The sequence below is a fragment of the Lissotriton vulgaris genome, chromosome 4_1, assembly GCF_964263255.1.
Source record: "Lissotriton vulgaris chromosome 4_1, aLisVul1.2, whole genome shotgun sequence".
NCBI classification, from domain to species: domain Eukaryota; kingdom Metazoa; phylum Chordata; class Amphibia; order Caudata; family Salamandridae; genus Lissotriton; species Lissotriton vulgaris.
Genome location: NC_141691.1, coordinates 1,172,672,102 through 1,172,690,810, shown reverse-complemented (window position 1 = coordinate 1,172,690,810; position 18,709 = coordinate 1,172,672,102). Strand labels below are relative to the sequence as shown.

The window sequence follows — 18,709 nt, the reverse complement described above, 5'->3', positions numbered from 1 at the left end:
TAGTGTCAAATTACTCTGCTGTTATGTTATTCTATGTAACACCCTAATACGTGTGTTCCTCTTGAGGCTTATGTCGATCCTTCCGTAATAAAAAACGTTATTTAAAAAAAAGAGAAGACTTCACCTCACCCAGAATTGGACAATGAACATCTGCTTCAGGTAGAAGATTCAATGCCGACTCAGACCAACTCCACACTGATATTGGCTTTGGATCCGGTTCCTTCTGCGGCATCATCTTCAAAGCCGCAGTCAGGTGCCCAGTACCCTGACTTCCTGACTCTGGGGATGAATCCATCAGCCCTTTCAAATGCTATGTTTAGTATGTTCACTAGGGCCATAGTCTCTACTGGTTCACTGGCCAGCCCCATTGGTCATTTGTCCTACACTACAGGAGGGATGCCAACGCAGTTTCAACCAACGCTAATATATAAGTACATATATATATATATATATATATATATATATATATATATATATATATACATTTAACTGTGGGGAGGAGACCCCCCAACTTACCATAAATACGTGGTAAAGATATTAGTTAAAAAGGCTTATACCTGGAAAAGCACACCATGGTAAAAACGTTGTTGTTAAGACAGTTTCCTGCCAGGAAGATAGGTCCAAGCTTTACTAGACCCTGCTCAAGCTTTCACCCCAAACCTCTCCGATAATCAAAGAGGACATTTCTCTGAACTTATTACAGATTGCCAAGCTGCTGCATGCTAAGCCTTCCAGTTAGGCACTGATGAAGCAGATTCAGTGGACAAATCTAATAACACATCATTTTCCCATCGTAACCATGCTTTGTTTAGGAACTCTGACTTCTCTCAAGATGTTCAGGTCACCTTAATGGACCTTCTCTTTATTGGTTCTCTCCTTTTTGGTGCTAAGGTTTATTCGCTCTTGAAAGGTTCAAAGACATCAAGACAACAGTCATATCACTGGGTCCTAAAGCTCAGGTGACAGACGATAATTCAGAAGGTTTCAGATTTAGTTGTGGGTTCTTCTTTTGAGACAGACAGCAATACAACCTGCAGCGCCAACAACAACAGCAGTAGCAGCAATACGCTAACCCGCTCTACAAGCAGCATAGAGGCTACGGACATGGAAGACTGTAGGCTGTACCCCTCCCTTCTTCCTTTTCCCCAGTCACATCAGGAAGGCAGCCCTAGTTCCGATCTACTGGAGCATGCTCTGTCATTTGAAAGATGGGTGCCCTCCTTGCTACAAAAATGGAAATCCATCACTACCGACCATTGGATCTTAGAAATTGTTGAAAGGGGGTACACCCAGGCCTTCTAAACATCGCCCTTGCAACCCCCCCCCCCCACTTGAAGTCTCTCCCAATGGAACATTTGCAAATTCTCCAACAATAACTTCAATCCCTCCTACTCAGGCATGCAGTGGAATTGGTTCCTTTGGAGGAAAGGGGCAGGGATACTATTCCTGACTATGATTTTGATATTTCTGTAGGAAGTGATCATTTTAGTCCTCAGTGGCACGTGAGGTTCCCCCACTGGTGCCTCCACAGATAGTGGTTCCAACACAACGGAGATCATCAAGCAGGCATCAAGATCTCAAGGAACACTGCAGAGGATCTACAGTGGTAGAGCGTGAATGACAATCTTTATAAAGGGAAATAGTTTCTACCTCCTCCACCGGTGGCCTCTGTGATTGCAGATGCCTCCTCTTTCGGGTGGGGAGCTCACCTGGAGGAATTGGAATTAAGAGGACTCTGGTCTCCAGAAGAACAAGGGTTACACATCAGTCTACTGAAATTGAGGGTGATGCATCTGGCGCTCAAGGCCATCCTCCCTTCCCTTCACGGTCTATCTGTCCATATCTTAACAGGCAATAAGACCACAATGTGGTATATCAACAAACAGGGTGGAGTGGGGTTGTCTCATCTCTGCAGAGAACTCTGTGACTTTGGTCCTGGGCCCTGAACAATCGGATTTACGTGATAGCAAATCACCTGGCCAGAGTGCTCAAAGTACGATCCGACAGCCTCAGCCGGTGTCCTCTAGCTGACCACGACCTGCGTCTTCCTCAGAGGTATCCCAGTACATCTTCCAATAGTGGGGGGATTCCTCATATAGATCTATTTGTCACTCATGTAAACTCTCATTGCCCATACTTTTGTGCCCTTCATAATGTGATGCAGGGAGCTTTGGGAGACTTATTTCCCTTCAAGCTAACTGCTCCACCCCATTATATACCGCCCACCCTTAATTCCTCGAGTGAGGGAGAAGATGTACCTACACTTGGCCCAAGTAATTCTAATTGCTTTGAGGGTGTGGTATGCAAACCAGATTCACCTCTACCTGTGCCCTCCGCTCCATCTCCCTCACAGGGAAGACCTCCTGCCTCAATCACAAGGGCAGGTTCTACTCCCCAACCTACGGAGCCTCCACCTACAAGGAACCTAAATGTATTCACTTTACCCCTGAAGTGATAGACATAATTCTCTCCTCTAGAAACCTTTTCACCAAGACTTTTTATTCTAAAAGGTGGGCCGGGTTTGTCAAATGGTGTGCTAAAAAATCCCTAGATCCCCTCAAGGCTCATTGTCCAATATTCTCTGTTTTACCCTCTATTTAGTCCAGCAGGGCTGTTCCGTGGCAACAGTTAAAGATTATTTGTCAGCCTTAATGGATTTTCTGTGATTGCCTGTTCGACCCTTTAGTTTAACTTCTCCCATTGTCTTTCAATTCCTAAAGAGTCTCACAAACAGGTACCCACTCGCTCTCTTTATCATGTCGCAATAGGAAGTTAATTTGGTTCTTACATAAAACTTAATGTGTTCCCCTTTGGAACCCCTATGGTTGTCATCTGCGGCTATTGTCTTTCAAGATAATTTTCCTGATTATCATCACGTCAGCTTGGCCTATCAGCTAAATACAGGCTTAAAGTGTTAAACCAGCTTTCACGACTTTCCTTCCTTCACTTTTGTGAAACACTGCTGTTTAGATTCTGAAGTAAGAAGGGATCACCTTTTTGTTTACTCAGCTCTTCTGGACTTCTTCCTCTAGTAAGCAGTGCTCCCACCTCCCTCCAAGTGTGGTCTTGCTTGGGGATTCTATTCGAAAGGTGAAGTAGGCAGGTAGATGTATCCATCAGATGAACAAGTCCTTGAGAAACGCTTATTCTGCTGGATACAATGTTTATCTGAAGATTCCTCACCAATTCACCCTCCGCCCCATAGCATGGTTTCTTTACCAAGAGTTCTTTTATAGTTTACGGTTATATTGCATATATGTCCTGACTATACATCTGATTTCCTATACTTGTATACATATGAGAACTGCTTCTAGCTAAGTTACATTAGTATCATCTGTTAGCCTTGGAGATGCGATAAAAGATGGATGAGAACCTCCAAACCGGAAAACTTCAGGCCTATTTCCCTGCTCCCGTGGGCGGCTAAGGTTGCAGAGGCACATGTTAACAACGTGCTTACCCAATTCCTGAAAGCCAATGATATCTTGGATAGTACTCAGAATGGGTTTAGTTCGGGACACAGTACGGAGACCCCTTTCTTGGCCACTACTGAGCACCTGCGGTCCATTTTTGATGTGCGGCACTCATTCTGTTACACCTCAGTGCCGCCTTTGACACGGTCTCGCATGACATCCTGCTACAGCTGCTTGAGGAAGCTAGAGTGATCGGGTGTGCTCTGAAATGGTTCAGATCTTTTCTGACCGAAACATCTTTCAGAGTGTCTGCACCTCCGTTTCTCTCTCAGGCCCATCCTATTGATCAGGGGGTACCCCAGGGCTCAGCTCTGAGCCCGGCATTGTTTAATCTTTATGTCCAACCTTTGGCAGCGGTCGCCAGGCAATGGGATCTTGTGATGGTCTCATATGCCGACTATACGCAGCTGGTTGTTACCTTGGACGAAGGATACTCCCCTAATGCCTCTAGGTTCAGAGATGGGATGGCGGCGGTGGCTCGATGGATGGCTTCCAATAGCCTGCAACTGAATGCCAACAAAACCGAGGTTTTGCTGGTTGGGAAGAACACTAGTCTATGGAGCGAGCAGTGGTGGCCCACTGTTTTGGGTGTAATCCCCATGCCAAAGACTTTGGTGAAAAACCTCGGGGTTTGGATGGACTCATCCCTTAGTTTCCGGGACCATACTAGGAAAGTTGCTGACACTTGTTTCGGCCTGCTGCGGGGTCCTAAGCCCCTTCTGAAATTTTTTGACCCCACTACATGTCAGCTGGTTATACAGGCTACTATCCTTTCACGCCTCGATTATGCCAGCTCTCTTTTACTTGGGGCAAATAAGGCTGAAATATGTCAGATGCAACGCATCCAAAATGCAGCTGCCCAAGCTTTGGTAGGCCTTCCGCGAGTCTGTTCGGTTGCTGATACCATCCGAAAGCTACATTGGCTTCCCATGGAGAAACTGATTCAATTCAAAGCACTGTGCCTCTCTTTCAAGATTGTGAGATTTGCTAGTCCCAGTCTGTTGAGCAATTTGCTCACTCTGTATGTTCCCACGCGCAGACTGTGGTCGGCAGGGCAGCAGTTGGTTGCTGTTCCGCAGGTTAAGCGCAGCCGTGCGGGAGGTCGTTCCTTTTGCTATCTGGCAGCTAAGCTGTGGAATTCTTTGCCGGAACAGACCCGTAGCATGGACTGTGTACTTGCTTTCAGGAAAGCTCTTAAAACTTTCCTCTAGCCTATTTTAAGATACTTCTGACAGCTACTTGGTTTTCTGTTCACTGTGCGTATCACACCTCATAGCTGCAAGCGCCGGGACGCCCCTTTGCTGGGGCAGCTGTGCGCTATACAAGCTGCATTACCATGACATAACATAACATGTCAGCACGCTGATGGAGGTGCTTTATGGCTCTAGTGATGTCATGTGGTGCTCTGTGCGGTATCTAAGTGGACCCAGCGCCCCCCCTGCTGGTGTGGGAGTGCCATTGGGGAAAGGTTTCTGGATCCAGGCTGGCGCCTGGGATATTCAAAAGATGGGGAATCAGCAGGTAGATATTTATTGCACCAGAAAAGGTGTTACAGCAGGTAAGTAACTTGTTCATCTAGGACAACAGAACTGCCAAATTTACCACAATTTGATAACTGGCTGCTAAAATCACGTTCATTTTGAGAAGCAGAAGACAGTAATGCAAGGTGCTATAAATTTGATACCAAAGTTGGGTCTTTACTGATCTTGGATCAGCTGTTGTTAATACCAGCCAAAGAATTGCTATCACTGAGAGCGTGTCACAACACACAGGAATGAAATATGTTCACATTGTCGTACAAAAAGACAAAACTTACCTGGCAGTGCCCATCAAGAGGAAATAATCTTGCTGTACAACAGTTGTGCAATACAAGGATGTAATAATGTGCTGTATTGTTTTGCTTAACTCTGTGCAATACCTGCTTGCCTATGAAGCCTATCTCAGAACAGCTAGACAAGCAATGGTGGAAACAGATGACAGGTCATGACCGATGTAGTGCATATAATGCTGCTTATCAATCTTGGTAGAAAACGCAAACAACATATTTAGGTGCATGTCATTCCACACACCCAGTCCAGGGGCTCTTAGTCAGCTCATGTGAAATTTCTGCACACCAGTTTACTAAAGGCTAGAGCCATTTAATTGTCACTTTAGGCCTCCCACACACAGTTGCACGATTGTTGTCCCAAAATAAAGATGGCCAACCGAACATCCATGTATTACATAAAACCCCTAGAAGGCCTGGAACGGTCCACCTAGTGGCTATTTCCACATGCATTAGTCTAGCTGTAATTAAGTTTGTCCTTGCAGTGTCTGATTCAAGTGTTTCATGCTCTGTGTTTAACAATCATTTCCACCACTGACAAAGTGGCCTTCTGCATAGGAGCTCAGTGCTTTGATTGCAAGATGTAGAAGCAGTTTTGGCTATGACAAAGAGACAGTGGGAGTCTATCCGAAAGGATGCATGGGTTTTGCAGAAGACAGAGAGTTATCGGATAGAGTTGGACTTAGAGCCTTGCTATCTATCAGAACCAAACAAGTTGGTGTTTCAGGAAGTGTACAAATTGTCATTCATCAAGAGGTAAGTCAGATGTTGGACATGAATGCTATTCGGGGGAGGAAAAGGGGTGTGTAAGTACCCTGTTTCTGGTAGAAAAGATAGACAAGGGTTGGAGGCCAGTAATAAACGTATGAAATTTGAATCAGTACATGACATATCTGCATTTCAAAATGGAAGGCATTCATTTGTTGAGGGATTCATTACAAGACAAGGATTGGATGGTGAAAATCTGAGTCAGTCGCTCACAGACTGAGGGCCCTCCACTAGTTTTCGATGGAATAAAGGATTATGTTTAAATCAGTATGCCTGGCCTATAAGGTCCTTCATGGCTCAGGACCGCAGTTCTTGAGAACACACCTGAAATGGTATGTGCCGGCAAGAAGTTTGATATCAGCTCAAACAAAAATTTTACAAGTTCCTACGTTTAAGCAGGTGAGGTGGGGAGGGAGAAGCTTTCTGTTGCGGCCAGCCAAAACATGGCACCTACTCCCTATCATGATAAAAAGCAGCCCTTCGCTTCTGTCTTTTAGAAAAGCCGTAACAACTTGGATCTTCACCTGTTAAGTCAGCACACCTCCTTATCAGTAACCCTCTGTTCATCGGACTCTAGCGCCAAGACACCTCCGGGCAATCGCACGTTTTATACATTTATAAATCAAATCAAAAATGATTTCAAAGACGCATATTTCACAGTAACAATAGCTGAGGAAAGCCAAATCCTTACCTTTCAGGTGGAGAGGACAGCTGTATCAGTTCCAAAGCCTTCCTATCAGTTTTTCAGCAGCTCCATGGTGCTTCATCGAAGTATTGCGTCCAGTGGTAGGATTCTTGAGAGAAAGGGAATAAGAATTATTGTTTATTTAGATGAGATGCTGATAATGAACCAAGAGTTGCGCAGCAATTTAGAGCTGGTTGTAAGTATATTAGAGAATTTGGGATTTGCAATAAATATGGACAAATCCGGGGGAGGAGCTACGCTCGCAACCAAGATGGCCGCGTAAGCTCCTGGCTCCGCCGACAACCGCCAGTAGCTCATGAATCCTGATATTGATCCTGAAATCGTTCCGGACTCCCGTGTGGCTGAAGTGATGCAGAGCATAAAGGTGTAATCCCGAGATTTCCATCTCCTCGAATGACGGAGCTACGCCGTGTTTTCATTCGCGGCCTAACCCAGCGTGGTAGCCGGGGCCTCAATTTCTAACCCACCCGGGTCAGTGTTGAACAACATCGGCTGCGGGACTTGGGCGGCGTCCGGTCTCCCGAAGTGGAGAATATCCTGACCGGTTTGGATGGTGGTACGGTGGCCAGGTGGATTTTAAGGATACGGCGGTGGGATGCACCGGTTGCTGTGTGTGGGAGTCTGTTGCCCGAAGACCCTGCTGACCTCCCAGGGTCGACGGGCTTGGATCCTCGCTTGCGGCGACGATGTCTAGACCACGAAAATGACGGGTGCCCTCCGTTAATGTCGGACCCGCTTGTACCAGTTACCCTGGAGTAGTCGACCTCCGGGGCCAGAGGTCTGATCTATCGCTTTGCGAGAAGATATGTAGCAGGTGGAATGTACGCCGTCGTTGCTGACTGTAATGGCTGCCATTGGGGCGCTTCACTTGCAGGTCGCCGCCCTATTCCACAAAATGGACTTAACAGCCGAGAGTATGTGTCTGAGACTGGACCACGAATCTTCAATAGCTTTGGAACACGTTGTGTTACCCGCGATTCAGGGCATGCCAGTGATAGAGGAACCCCAGTGGAAACATGATCTGGTGTTTTCAGTCGGTTCCCGAACAACAGCTAGCGAGCCTGGAACTATCAATAACTCTGCATACTCAATGCCGATACCGCCCAAGATGGACACAGCCAATTTTATACTCCTGGATAATTTTATCAGTGACTATCGGATTGATACATCATTCTTTTTCTCCAAGTTGACTCAATCACGTTCTATTGCCTCACTGTTGGTGGACAGGTATCTCCTTTTGATTTGTGGACTTCAAGTACTAACACGTTGGATTTGATCGCACCGCACTAACTTTGACTTTTTTTAACGTTTTGATTCTCCTGTTGGGATGGCGGTTCGAGCGGAGAGAGCTCGCACGAAAAATCGAAGTGGCCAGGGTTGAGTCTGATTGTACGGGTTTGATAACACGGCTGTATTCGATGCGGGACTTGTAGCCTACAATGATGCGGGAGTCGGGTGGTTTTTACAAACTCCCCCGGTTGTATTGTAATTGCTGCTTCACAGTGTCTTGACCATAATGCGGGGTGGTTTGCTTCTGGCGGTGAGGGAGGGGGGCCGGGAGCATGTATGATATCTCCTTCTCCACTCTCTACCTTCTTTTAGGATTTAGTTGTGGGGCGACAGGCACACTGCTAGTGGGGTTAGGCCGTAGCCATTGCAGGGGTGCAGGGTGGGGGGAACGGGGGAGGGTTTTTTATTTTGTCTTTGTTTAGTTCTATGGCCTTTTTTCTTTTCTTTTTCTCCTTTTTACAAGAGGCGGGTTGCTTATCCTGAATCGATCTCTTTCACATAATCTGGGTGTCTGTCTCGGTTTTAATTATCCTGAATCGTGAGTTGGATGAAATTTGCTGGCGTCAGGTTAGCGGGGTTGTGGATCGTATTGTTACTCTCTTTTTATTTACCTGTTCATGTTGACGTCCTACTCTCCTGTATACTGATTTTACTATATTGGCTTATTCGCTCACTCATCGTTGCAATGTATTTTACCGTATGACACCTGGTACGTGTAATATTTCCTCTTGTTTTTCTTCTTTCAATAAAAATATATATAAAAAAAAATATGGACAAATCCGTTATGGTACCGACTCAATCGATTACATTTCTAGGTTTCGTAGTGGATTCGATGGTGAGTCCGATATGCTTACCAGAAAAGAAGGTGAAGAAAATAAGGCAAGAAGTGAGTTCTATGTCAAGGAGGAACACAGTGAAATTGAGGGAATGGGCTTGAGTCATAGGTCTATTGTCCTCTTCAACACAAGCGGTATTCCAGGTCCATTGCATTACATGGGCCCTTCAACGTTTGAAGCCTTTTGGTCTGGGAAAAAGTTAATGATACGGAGACTCGGTTTGTCTGGACAGTGAGGCAAGCTAAGAGTTAATGTGGTGGAAGGAGAATTGGGAGGCTTGGAATGGAAAGCCGGTATTTGGGACAAAGCCAGAGTTTGTGTTGGAGACCAATGCATGCAGTTATGGATGGGGAGCTTCTGTTTCGGTCAGGAGACAGAAGGAGTATGGGCAAGGATGGAAAGGAAGGAACATATAAATTGTCTGGAAATGCAGGCAGGGCTGTTAGCCAGTCAAAGTTTCAGGAAGAATTCAACGAACAGTTTGGTGCATTTAAAGACTGACAATGTCACAGCGGTGACATACATAAACAGGTAGAAGCAGATCGAAGAAGTTGTCAGAGTTGGCGAAAGAGATGTGTTAGTTTTATTTGGAACACAAATTAGATATCAGATCAGAATATCTTCCTGGGAATCAAACTGAGGTGGTGGATTGGAGTTCCGGAAATGTGATGGATTACAGAGACTGGAAATTGAATGCAGAGTTTTTTCACAGTATTATGATAGTAATGGGTGCTTTGGATGTGGATCTATTTGCCTCCAGGCTGGCATATCAACTGCCAATGTATGTGAGTTGGAGGCTGGACCGGTGGCAGTACTAATAGATGCTTTTCTGCAAGATTGGAGCGAGTGAAGGGTTATGCCTGTCCCCCTTTAGAGAGTGCTGGTTCAGGTAAAGAGACAGAATGTCAGTTCTGTTTAGTGACGCCTTTTTGGAAAACTCAGTCTTGGTTCCTGTCGGTGATGGAGTTAGCAGTTGAACAACCATATTTGATAACGTCCTTCAAGAAGCTGTTGTCGGCACAGAAGGAGAGGAACATGCTTTGGTGAAGTCTGGATTCCTCAACCTACTAGTCTGGAAGATATTAGGGGTTCCAGAGGATGCACAGGACTTTTGGAGTCATCTTCAAGCCTGCTCATTGGCTCCAGGGACCAGGAAGAGGTATAAAGCAGTTTGGAAAGTGTGGTTATGTTGGTGCATGTAGAGGGGTTTGGATCCCATGGAGGCAGATGATGTAGAGGTAGCAGAATTATTTGAGATGGGGATGTCCTACAGAACAGTACATTGTTACAGGGCATTCTTAAATTCAGGGTGTTTCTTTCTGTAGGTAAAGCCCCTTGGTCTGTAGAGCAATGAAGGGGATTCGCTGGAGGAGACCACCTAAAGCTAACTACCAGACTCTATGGGATGTAGATTTGGTTCTACGTTTGTTTGAAGGTTTACCAAGCAACAGAGAGTTAACTTGGAAATTGGCCACGTTATTATGTCCTATTTGTTTCCGATGTTAGGGCATTGGAAGTGTCTCATAAATTTTTTTCAGGCAGATTGTGTGATTTTTGATTTGTGCAAATAAACAAAGACAACGTCTAGTTTGATTATTATTATCATTTTTTTTTTAATCCAAGATTTGATGAATCTCCAAAACTTTGAGCAGTACGATGTCAGAAAGAGTACGAGTGTAGGATGTAGGTTAAGAGGAATGCTGGGGTTGATCAACTATTTATTTCTTATGTGAATTCCTTTAAGGCAGTGCCACATGCTATGATTGCAAGGTGGGTGAAAGAGACAATGAAGGAGGCAGGAGTGGTCATGTCAAAGTTTACAGCTCATTCAGTCAGAGAGGCTATGGCAAGTATGGTTTGTTTAATGGATGGTTGATTGGATGACATTTTAAAAGCACCAGATTAGTCGTCTGTGGAGACTTTTAGTACATTTTAATTTTCGAGTTGTCAAACCTATTTCAAAATGTGTTTTGAAGAACTTTGAACATGCATAATGCTAGCTTCCTGTCTTTAAAGAAAATTACGATTCTGCGAAGTTAACTTATAAAGAATCAAGATTTTATTAAAGACAAGGAGGCTAGCATTATCCCACCCTCCCTTCCCTTCTTGGGGATGGGGGATAAAGTATTTGATAATTGTATTGTTAGTTCAAGATGAGAGTTGTTTAATAATTCTGTTTATAGGAAATGTGGTGATATGTTTCTCTTAAACATGATGTTTTTGTCAACAGATAACTAGAAGAGGATATAGAAGAGTAGAATGCTGTGATTTTTTTTTAAAGTAGTTTTCATCGACGGACAAACAAAAGAGGAGGAAGATGGAGGATGGACAGTATATGTTGGGACTGAACATTCTTTTTCACATTGTGATGTGTTTAGTTTCTGTTTGACAAGCTTTTAATGATTGTGCCGCTCAGAAGTGGTGAATAATAGATTATGCATAATGCTAGCCTCCTTGTATTTAATAAAATCTTGATTCTTTATTCAGCAAACCTATAAGAATCGTCATTCTGCAGAATCGGGACCTTGCATAGATTTCCATACAGCTCTGTGCTCTCCCCTTTTTTGAAGTGGGTATTGTCTACCCTCCTCACTAGTGCTTGGAAATATAGGGAGGGTAGACTTCACTGCACATCCATCTAAATATCTGCAGCTTGGTATCAGGCAGATTGGGTTTTTAATGGGACTGAATTACAATGATGAATTCCTGTGTACCAGGAATTCTCAGCTGGAGAATCAGTCAAGCATGTGACTCTATCTTAGCTACCAGTGCTCAAATACTTTAATTACAGGTAGGTAACTTTTTTCTTTCTTTCTTCTGATTTCCGTCACTTATTTTTCTTTAGCTTCCTGTGTGAATCTGGGTTGTGCCATTTAATTGTTGAGGTGCACTGCAGCATATCGCACATAGGTTGTGTCCACTATTGTGTTTTTCTCTATATCCTTGTACACATATTATGAATTTGTTCAGTAATTGAACACATACTTTTGTGTATCCCTAAAGTACTGAAGTGGAATTCAATAAGAAATAATATAGATGTGCTCAACAGATAACTTTCAAGGTTGGTGGTAATGTTTAATTTTAAGTCAGTCTCTTTTTCACGTGTCAGTGTTTTCACTTGGTCTTCTTTGGCTTCTTTGGCTTACTCCTTCATGTGAATTTTGCTGGTTAAAGACTCCAGTTAACAGGTTATTGTGTACATAAATCCTATATGCCATGACAAAATTAATTTCTATTTTTCCAAGACCTGTATCTTTTAAGAGGGGATGGTTGCCCCAAAGATTGGGTTTGCTGTAATTAAGTTTATGACAAGCTGATAAGCAGTTTGATCATTACATGCCCTCTTGACTGTCCTTTTTTTTTATAGGAAGGAGAACACGGGCTAGATGAACATAAACTCCACATGTATCTCTCTGCCTTGCAGTCCCTGCTACCTTCTCTGTTTGCCACTGTGCTCCAAGATGCACCTTTCTCAAAGAAGGCTCTACTTCATGGTGAAGTGCCACATATAGAAGGTACACAATGTACTTGTTAACATCTTCCTCAAAGCATATGTGGTAATGGAAAGTGCATGCACATATTGCACATCTGAAAGCTTTCTCCTCTCAATCTAAATGTGTTTTTTGTTTTTGCTTAACTTCAGTATTGAAACTGCTATGCCAGGTGTCTCTTTAGTTTGTTTCGATGTAATTTGTACTTTGTAAACATCTGTTACGGTTTTAAAACAATATTTTTTCTACAAGTTTAGTGTAAATCTTTATGAAATGGTGTTGTGAACATCTGCCCCATATGATAGTAGTTATTTCTGATGCCATGTAGAAGACATAAAAAGTACTTACCTATAACAATTATTTCCCCAAAAAGGTAATCATTCATAGCGTTTTAGGAAACTCTTGTTTTTAATAAATCATATGTTATAATTTTAAACAATAGTACTGTGCTCACTGGCATCACTAATATGATCTGATCGTCCAGAAGTCCTAGTTCTAAGAAATCATATTTCATTTATTTGGTGCCAGCCCAGCAAACCCATCATTTAAAACTGGGTACGTAGTAAGGGTCACATATTAGTTTGTGGGGGAACACTGGAGTACAATTTTTTACAGGCAAGTAACTTTTCCTTCTTCAGCAAGCTGTCCTCCTTAGGCTCACAAGCTCTAAAATAAGATTACCTAACTATAGTACACCATAGCAACCACCACTGATGAGTTCAAGAAAGGAATCACCTTCAAGCTTCTCACACGCCTACAAAGCCCTACACGACGACGCAGGACCTGCTTTCCTCAACTTTCGCCTCTCGCTCGACGCACTCACTAGAGACCTCTGCTCCACCCATCTGGCTGTGGCCATCGTCCCATGTATCCACAAGACCACGGCTGGCTGAAGATCCTTCTCCTACCTCACAGCAAAGACCTGGAACACCCTGCCGCTCTCTCCAGCTCAGGATCTCACCATCACTGCCTCAATTCAGGAAGGACCTCTCAACCTGGCACCTGACTATTCGACTGAACTACAGTGCCTTTGGCCAATCAGCAGCTCCCCCTTCATTTCTCCCCTCCTCACCTTGGCCCCCACACCGTCCCCCCCTCGGCCTTCCCCCCCACCCCTCTCCCCCCCACCCCTCCCCCCCACCCTTCCTCCACCACCATGAGACCCTAACGGGTGACTAGTCACACTTTACAAATCACTTGATTGAATGAGTTATAAATTTGAGAGTCCCTCTTCTTTTTAGGTCGCAACAGCTCCTCTCCAACAGAGAACTGCCTGATGGCATATCATTGACATAGCACCATTCCTTCTGTGTTTCTGCATGCGACAATTCCAGAAAGTATCATAGGTGAAAAGCTTGATTATATGTAAGTACATGAGGGATTGCAAGTTCTCATTCCATGGCTTTCCCGGTGCTCTGTTCCCATTCCATCCTGCCCTACCATATACTGTCTGTAGATTATTTATATCAGTCATTGGGATGTTCGTGGTAGGGTACCTGGAAGAGGGAGATTATTTTAGTTTTTAAAAAGTCCTCCTCGGCACTGCTGTTCACCCACACAAAATATATGGTGATTGCTCCAGCTAGGCATGTTTGCATTCACCATGCAACTTACTTGCCACATTCTTCATCATCATCCACTTTAGGGTTCTAGTTTGAACTGTTCCCAGGTAATTCAATTCCCTTTTCACCCATCTAAATGGTATAAATGTCCACAATGTTTGTGAAGTGTTTTCAGCGGTACTGAGGTTCAGACCTTTTGACTTGGTTAGGTTCATTTTAAGATCTGGATTTAATTTCAGTAGTAGTGCTGGGATTAAGAGTTCTGTGGCTGTTCAAGGTGAAGAGGATGTGATTCGCAAATGGTGTGACTGTGTTGTTCTAAATGCGCTACAACAATGGTCGAAGGACAAGTGCAAACAGCAGTGGGATAGGGAGCATCCCTGCCCCTCTTCCTTATCCCCCTTCCCTTCCCATATTTATTGTATATGTAGAGTGCCTGTTCAGTCTAGCCTCCATGCCCATGCACTCCTGATTTTTTTTAATTGTGTGACCTGATCCCTTTTAGAAAGTGATCACCCAGTCCAGCTCATCCAGGGATGTCCAGCATAGAGGACCAGTCGACCTTCCCAAAAACCTTTTTGCCATGTAATTATTTTAAGACTGTTCCTTTGTTTCCCCTTCCATCCACATCTGTGATATATATATTTGTGATATCATCACGTTTCTTAACTCATAATATATCCCGTTTGTTTGGATTGTTTAATGCACAGCAGTAGCTTGCCTAGTCTGTGTAGTCTGGTCTCTAATATTTTTGCAATTAACTTGACATCAAGATTAATTAGGAGGTTGGACCTGGATTACTGACAAAGGTTCAGATCTTTCTTTATTTTATGAATGAGCTAATATATGCCTGTCTGAAGGTCGGTGCCCAGGATGTCTTTGGGTGTCAAGGAGTAACTGCATGAAGGTTTCATAAAGGCCGGCCCAGAGTCCATTTGGGCCTGAGACATTTCAAGCCTGAGATTCTATACTGCTTTAATGCCACTACGTTGGATATGCAAAAACAACAATTGATGGACGGAATGTTGCACAATGGCAAAACATTCACCCCAAGTCACAGATCTGGGTTTAGTCCATCGTTATTTTGCTCACCACACCACCCCAGTTCAGACATGACCATATGCAAATCAGTCTTGACCCTGTGCCTCATGGGAACAGTCCAGCCCGAACTGCCAAGCCATGTCTTCCCTGGACCGGAATCAAGCATCCTAGGACCGGTTTCTGGCTATCAGTCGTCATCAGCCAGGATAGCTTGATTCCAGTGGCATGGAGAGCACGGGACTCACGACTGAGCATACCCGTCCCACTTGGGGTGACAAATGCAAAAACTACAATTGATGGACGGAATGTAGCACAATAGCAAAACATTCACCCCCGGTCACAGATCTGGGTTTAATCCATCCTTAGTTTGCTCACCACACATCCCAGTTCAGACATGGCCATGCATATGGCTGGCTTCAAACTGGAATGGCATGGTGAGCAAAAAAACGCTGGATTTAGGCCCAGATCTCTGTTCTGGGGTGAATGTATGACATTGTTCTGCATTCTGTCCATCAACTGTTGGTTTTGCACTACCTTGAATATGGGCATCTCACGTTTATCCCTGTCTTTGTCAGATATGACTGCTTGTCCTGTCTTAATCTCCAAATGTGTCTCCCATATCTGTTTCTAAGGATTCTATGAAAGCAATTTATGTTCTCTCCTTCCGAGGTAGCAGTTGGGAATGTTTCAATATGTATCTCATCTATAAACATCTTGGCTTTTTTGACTGTTTATTTGGTTGCCATTAGGCTACCTGCCATATTACCAGCAACAGGAAATTTAGCATTTAGGTGATTCATAAATACTAAGCCTTTGTCTGTTTCTAGTCTTCACGGTTGCAAGACCCTCGCCTGTCTCTTTGTTAGAGTTTAGTTTTGTGTTTAACCTAGTTCCTGTTGCATTGCCTCCGAGATTGTCTTCTGGTGGCTCAGTAGACTAATGCATCACTGCAGGGGCCTGTGTTCGCCCTCATGGTTACATGTTCAAATCCCGGTGGGTCCACTCAGCCTTTCGTTCATCTGAGGTCGACAAAATGAGTACCATTGAGTTGGGTAACAATAAACATCTGTTATTCAGCGCCAAGAGACCTATGGGTGAACTTGCGCTTTACAAATACACATGTTATGTTATGTCTTCTACTAGCAACATCAGCAGTGCATTGCACCTTCACTGCTTTTATTGCATCCAAGTGTCTGAATACTCTCGTCCTTCACTGTATTGTGTAGGAAGTAGCCATTGAGCAATGGGAATGTTTTCCAGAACTGACAGGTCTTTAATTAAGGTTTTGTTCAACCTTCAGTGCCCTTTCTGTGTAGAGATTCCCCCGCCTTCAAATATGCTGTTGCTGTAGGTAATATGCTTAGTAGACTGTCTAGTCTTCTGACATTTGGTCATTATTTTGATTTCCCGAGTGTCCATTATTTCCCCTTTAGAAAGGTTGTTACCATGTAGAAAGCTTTTCTCTTTTGCAACGTGATTTGAACGAGGTCTTGCAACAGGTGCAGTCGTCCTTCATTGATGTATATGTCTCCACCTCTTCATGCTTTTTTCATGATACACTCTTTTTCTCCATGGTGGTGAACACATGCTAGAATATCTGGGGGAGCTCAATTTTTGCCATGCAAAGCCACCACTTGGTGTACTCTACATTTACCCGGGCATTGCCACCAGTTTCCAAGAATGCTCCTAAAGGCCAATACACGTATTTCGTTGTGTGCTGACCTTCTGTTCCCTTTGGCTTGCCTCTAAATTCGATAATATGTCGGAGTAACCTATTTTGAAGGTCCTCCTGTTCCTCTTGCTGCAACAAATCCTCTCATAGGAGAAGGATGTGAGCCCTGAAGACCTCCTGGTCTAGTGTTTCCTTGTCCTTTTTTCTTCTAATGAATGGACCCTTTTACTGAGGTCACTTACATCTCTACTTATCTTTTTCAGGATTTGCCTGAGTTCCTTTCAGCTATAGATACATTTCTGACTTAATGTAACTGCTGCATATAGCTTTTGATGATAACTTTAGCATGATGGTAGGTTATCCATCATGTGTTTCCTATCCTCTGTGTCTTGCAGATCTGTTGGCTCCTTCCTGCTTCCATTGCAGTGTTTTGCTCCAGGATGTCTTTTGTACTAGCTTCTCATTTACCTCGGTTCCTATCATGATTGCTACACAGAGATGTCCCACTTGAGGATCTTTTGTGTCCCAAGGCAATCACGACTAAACTATAAGGAGCTCTCCGATTTAGGTGTTTGCTTGCAGGTGCAAAGTTCATACCGTTTAGGATAGGATCTATTGGGTATTCAATGGCATTCAGAGCAGATAATCTGTATTTGCTATACCAGAAGAATAACCATGAATGAAAAAATACATATAAAATTGAATACAAACGACAGTGTAAAAAGCATCACAGTAATTAATATCCTGCAGCATGCAACAAATCATATACCTTTGAAATAAAAACCATGCTGAAGTGTCAAGTTACAAGGTTTTCATAGTTGCTGCTGTCCAACCAATCAAGTATCATAAAATCCAAGCACAAAGATCTGTACAGACATGTCAAATTGTGAAGATGTAACAGGTGCCAATGTTGAGCAGTCTAAAATCAATAACTTTAACAATAAAGTGAAGGACATACATACACAAAACTTTAGGCATGAGGATAGAATTAGCATATGGCATAACATCTTGCTCAAGAGCTTGCACTTTGTAGTTGCAAAGTATGCCAAAGGATAATCAAAGGCCAAGATATCATAGTAAAAAGTGTGCTGTGCAGCTGAAACAAAAACAAAAAAAAACAGATGGATTTACCAAGAGACTGCGTCTCTCAGAACAAAGTGCTTTGTGGAGGGGTAAACACAGGCAACACAAAGTGCCATGTGCAAAGTATAATAACATTTCTGCTTAAACTTGCCCTGCTTTATGCCATATATAGTGTGTGCAGTATTTATTTTCCCACTAAGTTTTTCAAGCGAACAGCATTGAAAATGTATTTATAGACCATCCAGCATATGTATTCTGTTTGGAGAAGCTGTAAGTAAAGTAGGGCAGGTGCACATCTTCTGATTTTTCTGTAGTTTAAAAAACCCTTTTCTTGGTGCAATATATAGTTCACAGAAAAAGTAAAAATGTAGGGACTGGGTCGATACTGAATCACATGGGCCTAATAGAGAATCCTGATTTTCAGTGCTGGCATATGAGACCAAATGGTGTGTTATACCAAACCTAAAAGTGATCAATAAAATCTTTGTGAGTGAGAAAATGGGAAAGCATGGTATGGTTCCATGAAATTGGTAGTGACAAGAGGAAGATATCCCTTTATCATTTTCTTGCTAATTTCTTTCCTTTGTCAATGATGACCATGTGCAGTTAGGAAGTCTTGTTTTAGTTGCTTTTTATAGATTTTAGCCATTAACAGTCGGTTCTGGTAATAATCCTCTCTCTCTAACATAGCAAGCTGCTCCTTCATGTATCTCAACCAGGTAATATTTCGTACATTGTCTTTGTACTTAGTCATTACCTATAACCTGGTTAATCATAGTTTCCTGTTTGACCCAGATAGCTCTCCAGAGCATTAAATATGCTAGATTGATATGGTCCTGTAGAGGCCCTAAGCCCAACTCTGTGTAAAGGGATATGGGAAGGCTATTTGGCACTGACAGAAGTCTTCTTAAGAATACGTTTTCAGCAACCTGCAGGTCGGAAACATAACAGTATCCCCATAATCC

At 43.4% G+C, this 18,709-nt stretch overlaps 1 protein-coding gene across 8 annotated transcripts in view; it reads left to right on the top strand.

Annotated features, from left to right (window-relative positions):
• Nucleotides 1-18,709, top strand: part of RELCH (RAB11 binding and LisH domain, coiled-coil and HEAT repeat containing) — an 853,871-nt gene that overhangs the window by 469,180 nt on the left and 365,982 nt on the right. For all 8 annotated transcript variants that reach the window (XM_086965401.1, XM_086965404.1, XM_086965403.1 and 5 more), the window contains one exon: nucleotides 12,263-12,410. In XM_086965401.1, coding sequence (XP_086821527.1) covers nucleotides 12,263-12,410 — 148 coding nt within the window. The remainder of the gene's footprint in view (nucleotides 1-12,262; nucleotides 12,411-18,709) is intronic.